The sequence below is a fragment of the Morone saxatilis genome, unplaced genomic scaffold (genome assembly GCF_004916995.1).
Source record: "Morone saxatilis isolate NCDOM2014 unplaced genomic scaffold, NCSU_SB_2.0 Contig8, whole genome shotgun sequence".
Lineage (NCBI taxonomy): Eukaryota > Metazoa > Chordata > Actinopteri > Moronidae > Morone > Morone saxatilis.
This window is the reverse complement of record NW_023340257.1, coordinates 17,107,321-17,117,744: the sequence shown is the minus strand read 5'-3', so window position 1 is coordinate 17,117,744 and position 10,424 is coordinate 17,107,321. Positions and strand designations below refer to the sequence as shown.

The 10,424-nt window shown below is 41.3% G+C and overlaps 1 protein-coding gene across 2 annotated transcripts in view; it reads left to right on the top strand.

Moving 5' to 3' along the window:
* Nucleotides 1-10,424, top strand: part of schip1 (schwannomin interacting protein 1) — a 205,129-nt gene that overhangs the window by 185,008 nt on the left and 9,697 nt on the right. The window contains exons 1-2 of one of the 2 annotated variants that reach the window (XM_035679603.1): nucleotides 1,995-2,466; nucleotides 9,216-9,334. In XM_035679603.1, coding sequence (XP_035535496.1) covers nucleotides 2,371-2,466; nucleotides 9,216-9,334 — 215 coding nt within the window. In that variant the 5' untranslated portion in view covers nucleotides 1,995-2,370. Of the gene's footprint in view, nucleotides 1-1,994; nucleotides 2,467-9,215; nucleotides 9,335-10,424 lie in introns of those variants that run through there. The other variant, XM_035679604.1, reaches the window with a different exon arrangement.

The following is a 10,424-nucleotide window of genomic DNA, read 5'->3' as shown; positions in this document are numbered from 1 at the left end:
CCCATAATCCTTAGGGATCAACACTGAATCAAACCCACTTCCTATTTTTTCATTTAACCCCTGTGTGTGTGAGTGTGTGTCTGTGTGTCTGTTCAAATGCTCTTTGATGTTATCATGCAAATGCGTTATTCCTCAACTGTCTTCATCTCTGATTCTTTTTTTCTCATGTTATTCTCGTCCTCGCTCTCTCGTCCTCTCTCAGCAGAGTAACAGATGAATGTGACTCATGTTCATCAGTATCAGTTGACGTTTTCTTCCCTCTTGTCTTTCTCCTCTCATCTCTCTTGTATACCCCTTTGTCCTTGGCCGGCTATTTTATTTCTTATCTGGAATCCCTGTCTTCCCGTTAGATCTCTGACTATTTAGTATGATTCATCCTGTGAATCAGACTGCAGGTGGAGGTTTGATGCCTCAAAGAGGAAAAGAAACAGTACAGAACTTTTAAAAGCATTCGCTCCGCTAAAGGTTAAGGTTACAGTTTTTTTACAGTGTATTCTTCGAAGCCTTATAATAGTTCTATTGTTTCCGTTAGTATAGTTATATTTCCAGTTACTTGTCAGTATTACCAATATATAACCGAGTTTCAGTATCAATACCAAAACAAAACAATACAAAACACTTACTTTCGGAAATCTAAAAATAGTTTTCTATGAAACAATTTTTCCATTTAACAAAATAAACTTCTGAAATGCATCAGTGTCTAATGTTGTCTTAACATAAACTGGCTGCCTAAATAAAATAGTCTAGATGTGCAAAATTAGGCTTTAAGTCAGCAAAAATCTGAACAAAGAATAAGAAAACAGGATTAAGGTTCTGACTAGGCTTTCTATGCCACCCTCTGACAGCTTTTGGTACTCTGTGCTACCGACACCCATCCTACTGGTTTTGTAATTGTATTTCACTAATGTACTAATCACTAATTATTACTTTTACTTTCTTTTACTTCTCAAATATAAGGATTTGCTCTGTTAGTCAAATAGAAGAAGCAATTTGAACATGTCACCATGGGGTCTGGAATATAATTATTTCATTCACAATTAAAAAAAACTGGTTAATCAAACAAGAAAACTAATCACTAATGTGGATTTCATTTAATTATTACACACTAAAACTGTGTTCTCATATTTGGTCCATATGAACTATGAATTTAATGTAATGGTTTTCCAATCCCTTGTCATGCCTTCCTGCCATTTTTCTGTGTAACCAGTTGATGGTTTGTGTGAAGCCATGTTCCCCAGCAGTTGTTATTCTGCAGCCATATGTGGACATAATTTTCTGTCTGGGCAGCCATGACAAATATATGAGTCACGGGTCGATAACGTCTCGCTAAGATGAGATCATTACACACCGTGGAGAGCGCAGATTGAAAATGTAAGTCACTGATACAAGGCTCAGGCAATCTCTGTGTATGTGAGTGAGCGAGTGAGTGAGTGACTTTGTGCGCGTATGTGTGTTTGTGTGCCAGACTAATGGTCCATTGTGCTCTGTCAGGGTTTATTTAGCTGGCCGGGGCTGCTGGCTTTGGAGCCCAGACAGGGCACTATTTTTACCTTAGCAGGATGGGAGCACACTACCTTCTGTGTTACATAAACACACACACTTTCACATTCATTTCGCCTCACATATGTAGGCTAATCTACATTTTAAGTCCCTTTCACAAACATATACAGAATTGTAAGCCATTCAGAAAAAAGTGTTATGAAGCTTAAAAGGAAAAAATCAGAAAGGACTCCTGGGTATAACAGAGAGAGAATAAATATAGACAGTGAGAGATAGTGACCAGGAGAGGCTCCAGACACACCAGGAGGCATCTAAACACACACACGGGCACGCACAACACAGTGCATTGCGATAAACACACACACTGTGGCTATCCCATGGCTGAGGTGTCTCTTTCCAAACTGGTTGCAAGCAGCTGCTGTCCTCACGTCAGGGCGTGAAAACAGAAAAAAAAAAAAAGCCAGCAGTGTGAGTTTCTCCCTCTCCTTCTTTTTTGCTCTCTCTGGCTGTGAGAGGCCGCCCTGACCAGAGGGTGGAAGGTAGGGAGGGTCTAAAGGGGCCTTACCTCTGACCATTGTGCTTTCACAGTCCTGTTGGAGAGGCAGAACGACAGAGGAAACCTATAGGAAAGAGTAGATCAGTCAGAAAGTGCAGGGAAGAGAGAGCGATAGTGTCACAACATGTAAGAGAAACACAAGGAGAAGCCACCAGTAGAGGAGCAGATTTCTTTTAATGTCAGACCATGGCAGTTGTGAGTTGGCTGGGAAAATTATGTGCACTGACTGGACTCAAAGTCTGGAGTCGGCCTGGACTAACCTACTGACTGTGGAGTAAAAAGGAAAAGACAAGAGGACAAGGAGGGAGGGAAGGATGAGGGAGGCGCTGGATAATATGGATGGATGTGGTGGAGTGGATGATGTCATTAGGCAAACATCCAGTCTCTACCTCAGTGATGACTACAAAGAGGTAAAGGACCATGTTGTGTTTGTATATCTTATTCCATGCTCAAGTTTTAATCATTAATTACATTAAACTAATGCATGCTGAGGGCTAATGGAAAAATCTATGTGGTCAATTGAGGTGGAATATTATAGGTGGCTATGTGTACTACCTCTCAGTGTCTGCTAACTATGGCTATGGGGACTTTGGCTTTGTTTTGTTAAAAGGAATATTTTAGAAAATACATTTATCCTTTTTCTTGCCAAGAGTTAGATGAGAAGATTGATCCCACTCTCCTGTCCGTACACAAAATATAAAGCAACATTGAGGAGCCGTTTAGCGTAGCTTAGCACAAAGACTCAGACTTGGCTCTGTCCAGAGATAACAAATTTCATCAACAGCATCACTGATTAATAGGTCTAGTTTGTCCAAATCAATACCGAAGTTTAAATATGACAAGTTGAGGTGGGTTATGTGCTTATTTCTTGGCCAGAAGCAGTGACCTCAGGAAGTGACTGACATTACCCATCCAATACCACAACGTGTCATTTTTACACTTTGTGCAGCTTTAACAACATCTTAATTAGCTTAAAACAGACTGGTAGGCAAAATTAGTTTCCTTTTTGGCAGAGCCAGACAAGCAGTTTCCCTCTGTTCCCAGTCTTTATGCTAAGCTAAGCTAACCACCTCCTAGCTCCAGCGGAATACTGAACAGACAGATATGAGAGTGGTATCGATCTACCCACCTGACTCCTGGTGAATAAGCGCATTTCACAGTATTCCTTTAAAAGGGTTTTGTGTGTTGTGTAAAGCTATGTGATACAGTCCAAAGACTGAAGCTGACGTAATGCTTGAAGTTTGGGTATTAAAGTGATTAGATATTTGGGGCAAAGCTATGACATAATGTGTGAGTAACCAGGCCTTTATCCTTAAATCTGCTTCATTCTTTGGCATAAAAAACAGATTCTTCCACTCAATCTTTTCCCACAAATCCATAGTCTGGCCTTCTCGCAGAGAGAAAGCTCAAATGTCACTGGGAGATCCATTGTCCTGTCTAAACCCACTTCATGCTCCCCATCTCTCCTCCCTCCCTTTGTCATTCTCCCCCCTTGTCTTTTTTTCCTTTTTATCCCACCATAATCCTCCCCCACTACTTTAACCACCACTCACACACTCGTGTACAGCCCTCTACCACTTGCTGAGTTGTTCTCTTCCAATCTGAGTGACAGGAGCAGCCTTGCATTGACCTGAGGCTGAACTGTATGAGGGGTCAGAGGTCAGGTTCCTTATCTGGGATGGAATGCTGCACTGCTTAGACAGGCAGGTCTCAGATAGCACATAAACAGAAGACACACACACACATGTTCGGCCTCCAAAGACAAGATGTAGACTTTAAGTGTGTACTTTAAGGGCTAGTTTGACATTTTAGGAAATGTGCTTATTCGCTACAAGGCTACAACTAGCTTTGTTCTGTCTACCACCACCTTTTGGCAGTCTTGTCATCACCGTAAGGTTGCAGAGGCAGCTTGCGCCAAAAAGCACCCAGCCAAGAAATAGTTCTGCACATAATCCCAGAGAAAACCACATGTTGTTGTTTTTACGCGAGACAAAACGTGCTATCGCTTAGCTTCAGGTGCTGTTAGGCGGATTTGTTAACATTGGACAGAGCCAGGCTAGCAGTCTCCCCCTGTCTTTATGCTAAGCTAAGCTCACCTGCTGTTGGCTGTGGATGCATATTTAGCGTATGCACATAAGAGTTATTTCCCCAAATGTCAAACTATGCCTTCAAATGGAATATACATTGACTATATTTTCTATTTTTTTGTACAACTAGATGCTGTTTTAGTCAAATCTAAGCTTGCAAGAACATCTGTGTGAACTGTGAAGCTATACAGCACAGTCAAAACACACTCACACACACACACACGGAAGACACAGTGACCTTGTATCTGTTTGTAGAGCTGTGAGCTCAGCAGCAGCTCACTGCCAGGCCTGGAATACATATCAGAGTGAAGCTGTCCTGATTCTTCCAAACACACATGCTTTTCACTGTTACTCACGAGACCTGCTGTTTGCGTATGTGTGTGTGAACAGTGGGTTCTTGTCTCCAACCAGGGTGTGAGGTATCGGCCGGTGAAAAGCCTCCATTGTGCAAAAAAATGGAGAGCACTTCGGAAGCAAGGGAGGGAAAGAGTAGAAACGATAAAGAACTATTAATAAATGAAGAGGTGTCATTCATCATGACATTTTAAAGGCCTGTCCTTTTAGCATTTAGATACAATACAGTGTACATTACAGTGGCTAAACAGAGACTGGAATCAGAGCACAGACAGAAATGTATACACATACACATTTATACACATCTCAGATCTTAACCACTAAACAATTTCTGACCACAAGAGCCAACAATTTGGGGGAGGGAGAAGGAGGAAGCGCTTTGTTAGCTCGGATAATTAAATTCATCTCCCTCCTCTAATATAGATTTTCAGGGAAGATTTGAGGGCTCAAAACAAGCACCCTGTCCTCCACAGCCAAGGCTAAATCACCCTCTAGGTCTGTGGATGAATGGTTGTAGTGCAGAGTAGAGGAGAAATGTCTTTGTCAATGAAGGTTTTTCAGCAGAGGAAATTGCCTGGTGAATTTGAGGAAAAACACAAATTAGTCCAATTGTGTTCCTCCCAATCTAATTTGGACAGCGACAACTCTGGCGCTCAAGGCCAGGAAATGAGGGAGGTGGTTAGAGCTGTCACTCATTCTCTCTCTGTCTAGGTCTCTGTTCCCTTTCCCACATGCATCTTAAAATGTTAATGTAATGGATCCAGCAATTTTCCATGTCATCATCATGTGGAAACAGGCATTCAGATCATTTGCAATCTCTGGATTTTATAAGCAGCTCAAGTGGGGAAAATTACCCAGTAAAGCACAGAAAAGGTTACAATACAATTTGAGTGAGTGAGCCAATCAAAAGAGCAGAAAGTTTGTGCGTTTCCAGCCTTTGATATGAATAGTTTGCATTTCATTCACACAAAATGAAAATAGAAAAGTCACACCTGGAAAAGAAGCATAAGATTAACATGGAAACTGTGAACGTGACAGGATCTGATTGCTTCCTGCATGAAAGAGGCTCTGAAAATCCATCTATTTTACTTCCATTGAAGGAAGTACCTTTTCAGATTGATATGATAGCACATCAAATTTAAAAAGGCAAGAAGATTAGCTTTTGGTATGGATAATAGAAGAATTGTGTAGGAAAGGAAGGAGAGGCAGTAGCATGTATTTACTGCCCATTTCCCACCTCCACCTCTCAGTGGCGTATTTTACACCTTTGGAAATGGTTTATGGGGCCCCCATGATGACTGTTTTACCACTCACAGCCCACCCAGACACACAACACAGCACAACAGATGATGTTTATACAAAGACAGGAGGGTGTGTTGTCAGGCAGATGTAGAGATGATGTCCTGCATTTGGATCCAGCTGCAGACTAGTGATAACTTTTGACAAGTGCTGCTTTGAGAGTTATTTTTTTTTTCACTTATCATGATTGTGCTACAGTTGATTTCACCTGTGACAACTGCATAATTAATCCATTAGCTGATTAGTTGAAAATTTAATGGCAACTACTTTGATAGTACTTTCAGTCATTTTTCAAGCAAGAATGTGAAGGATTTGCTGGTTCAGTGTGAGAATGTGCTGCTTTTCTGTTTTATGTACTTGTAAATTGAATATCCATGAGTTTAGCATGTTGTTTGGACAAAACATATGTCACCTTGGGAAGATAACCGTGTTAATGATGTTTTATAGACTAAATTATCGAAAAAAGAATCAGCAATTGACAATGAAAATAATCGACAGTTGCAGCACCAGTGTCATTGACCAATTACCAGTCTGATCAATGATACCCCGACTTTCTCACATCTCATATTATGCAAAGGGATCAAACAAGTACAAATAGTAAAAATGCTATTTAGCTCTATTTTAAATATTGCCGCATATGCAAATGTATGTATGCAAAATGCAAGACAAAAAGAGTCTTTTTACCATTTATGGCCTAGATATAAACTGCTTTTGTGATAGTAGTTGAAAAACCTGACTGGGCAATAGGTTCTTCAAGTGTGGGAATTGCACAAAAACAACACACAACCATCTAGCAGAGGGTGTGTGTGGTCTTTCATTTGAAGCTGTAAAGTTTGTGGTGATGCTGATTGTGTTTGATTATTCAGTATTCTGAAGCAAAAACAAGCCTTCCTGTGTGACACTTCCTCTCCACCTAGACCTCAGCCTCAACCCCCATTTGTTTGTTTTCTTTTTCTCTCAGCCCCTCACCTCATGAGGGGAGCCAACAGTTCACATCGCTCAGTGAACCTGCTGCTTCTGGTTTTCGTCTTTGCTTCAAGCAGCTGTTTTGTGGAGTAACTTGACTGACAGCATGTCAGCTGAGTTGTAGTCAGTCTTGTATGAGTGATGTGCGTGTACAGAAATGTGTGCCTGCACTGTACCACACAGGCTGCTGTTGCGCCTTTGAAGCAATGAACTGAAACTCTCAAGTGTGTTCATCTTGACTCCCCAGGCTATCTTTCAAACACACACACACACACAAAGGAGCAGTGCCAAGTCCACCCCTGTACGTGCCAGTGTGTGTGCTGGCAGTGCCAAGTGCGTCTTGCAGGCTCTTGTGTGGAGTGGGATTATGTTAATTTGTCCTTGGTGGAGGCACTCTCACCAACGCCTGCACACAATTGTCAGGAGAGACCGACAGAGAGAGGTAGAGAGAGAGGGAAAAAAGGAGGGAGCCAAAGAGTTGACAAATCGAGTGGGAGAGAGGTGAAGCTGTGATAAGCAATTTGGAGAAGGAAGAACAGATGAAGAGTGGAGAGCTTGCTGGAAAAAAGGAGAGGCCTGAGGCTGATGGAGAGGAGTGGAGATGGAAGGAGGTGAGTGGAATTGGGTATAATGAGGAATAGAGAGCAAGACAAACGACTGGTGAGTTGGAATCAGGTGGCTAAAGACAGCATGGGAACGTGTGGAACTGAGATAGGAGAGGAAGGTGGAGGTTGAGAGGAGTAAATAGGGAAGGGGCAATAATGGGAAAGAGGAAGATCCAAAAAGGAAGGCACACAGGCCAACACCACTGGCTTTCTTGCTTATCACCTTGATTCTACTCACTCATTTTGCTTTGTGAAAGGAGAAACAGGGACCAAAAATATAAGGAGAAAGAGAGACAGAGGGGGAAATCAGGTCCCTGTCCAGAAACCAACCAGGGATTTTGCAGTTACGTGGCATACTTCTTAACCATTAGGCCATCAGACAGCGAACCTTCACAAGTAATGTTAGGGATCGCAAGATGGTTAACAAGTTAAGAAATAAGTAATCACTTTGGTTAAGTGCCCAATAACCAAAGAAACATGAATGCCTCACATCAATCAAAGTTTCGTTAAAGGTAATTAAACCCAAATTTTGTGTCATGTTGTCAATGTACAGTATTTTTAAACTCTACATGACCAGCTCTACAATCATACAATTATCTGAGATCTAAGTTGTTTGATGGCATGACATGGTGTGTTTTCCACCTGTACCATGCATCCATTATGATGTGGATGACATGGCATCTTTATGTATTGCTTTGCTATAAAGATTCACAAGCCAAAAAGCTTTGGAACCAGTGATTTTAACCCACAAACGTTCTCTTATAGCTCACATCATGTTTCCATTCCTCCTGTCCTTCTGTCAAGACTTCTGTTTGAAGGGCAGAGGCACTGGAGTGCTTAGGCTGAGACTGTGTGTCTGACAGACTGAAAACTTTTTGCAGGGGCATCTGAAGGACCATGGAAAGTATTTTCTAAGTCGTACTGCCATGACAAAAGTCTGGGCTCTAATGCTTGTGTAGCATGTGCGAAAAGTGCTACAGATAATTGAACTCTTCCAATTTGGTTAGAAACAGTCTGAGTCGCTTATTAGCTGTTTGCACCTCAGATGGATGTGTTTACCTGCTATCAGCACAGACGAGACATCCTATGGGAACTGATGTGTGTAAGCGTGTGTGTTGTGCTGCCAAAGCTGAAGCTTGGCTGAGTTAGGAATTCAGGATTGGGAAGAGGCCAAGTGAGTGCGACTCTGGAATTCTGTAATGTTGGGATTCTTGCAGATTTAAGCATGTATGAAACATCTATTACTGTTCTTCCTCTGGAGTTTACCATACATAAACTTATTCCTATGTAAGTCCTGTATTAGAAGATCTAATTTGTGTGCGTGTGTGTGTGTGTGTGTGTGTGTGTGTGGATATTGAAGTGCTCACTGGTTGTTCTCAACAGACAACAGCACCACCTGCTGGTAATGTAATTTTACAGTGATCCTTACTTAGATATTTTAACACATTTATTTTCAGCACTTCAGCTGACTCCACACTTTGTATCCGAGCTTGTTAGGATGACACTGAACCTCTTACTGCAAATTAAGAAGAGGCTGCTGCTATTAATATAATTGTACCCGTGATTTGGGACTGTCAGAAAGTGCCTGGGGTAACTGCATTTCTATTTGTGCACACAGATAGCTCATGTGGTGGGGAAAGGTGATGTAGCATGCAAGAAAACTATATATAAGTACCTGAGTTTGAGGTGCCATGACAACAAGCATCCACTTTGTAAAAAAGGATTTGAGGAAGACACCTAATCCCTGCCAGCCTGACCCTGACCTCTGACCTCATTGTGAAACTACAAAATGAGTCATCAAAAATATCACAAAAAGGTAACCTTATTTTTGTTTATCTCCTGTTGCAGGCCCAAAAGAATGAGAGGGAGTCTATTAGGCAGAAGTTGGCCCTGGGCAGTTTCTTTGACGATGGGCCCGGCATCTACACCAGCTGCAGCAAGAGTGGCAAACCCAGTCTGTCCTCACGGTAAGACCTCTGACCTCTGTCATATTACGTTTTCTTGTACTTTGAGGGGTCTCATACTTCTCTGAAGAAGCGTGCACTAAAACGGGGATTCTACACAAAGGTGAGAGCAGTAGTTCAGTGTCAAAATAACATGACTTTCAGCTGTACAAGGGTTAAAAAAAAACAAACATGAAAACTGAAAGTCTAGATTTACTGTCATGGGTACTAATAGAGAAAGGACAAACAGGGAGGACGAGAATGACAGGAAGAAGAGAGGATTTGCGCAGCCTAAATAAGCCACACACAGTCTGCCTTTGTGGCTCTCACTTCCCAAAAGACTGACATGTGCACACACACACATACACTACTACCACCTCCTACACTGTACGTTACTGGAACTAGTGGTTCCACACACTTGCTCTTTGTATTCCTGTGATTTGAATCACGTGGTGATTGCAACAGTTTAATGACTGGTTGTGATGCTTAACTTTTCTTTAATGATTACGGGGAAATAGTAAAATGACAGTACTGTGTGTAAAGATGATACACTTGTCTGGGGCGCTGATGTCATAGACACACTGTATTTAGCTTTTTGTGTGAAGCACTTTGTAAAAAAAAAAGAGATTTTTGAGGCTGATACCATTATCAATATTTGACAATTGAAGAAGATAGCAAATAACTGTGAAAAACTAATGCCTGCACACTGACTTCAAACCAAATTATGTATTCAAAAAGACAATGTTTTGATTTAAGTTAGATCTTTGCCAGGTCAAAATGTTTAAAAATGGTTACTGATCTATTTTGTGACTTTGGTTTTGTGGCTTGGAGTCAGTGTGCATGTGTTATTTTTTTCAGTGATGCTGCCTTGAAATAGTCTCACACATACGTGGTCTGCATATAATTACACCCCGTCAGTTGTAAAGAAACCAAGATGAGTACTGAGTGACAAGTTTTATCGTTAAAAGATAAACTTCTCAGTGCTCTCTCATTACAAACGTAAATGGTGACACTCTTTGTAAATGACCTTAAATGTATCTTAGGGATTTCCATACTGCAGTACCTTCTACTTAACGGTATTTGCCAATAATATTGCTAATATGCAATAAGCTCA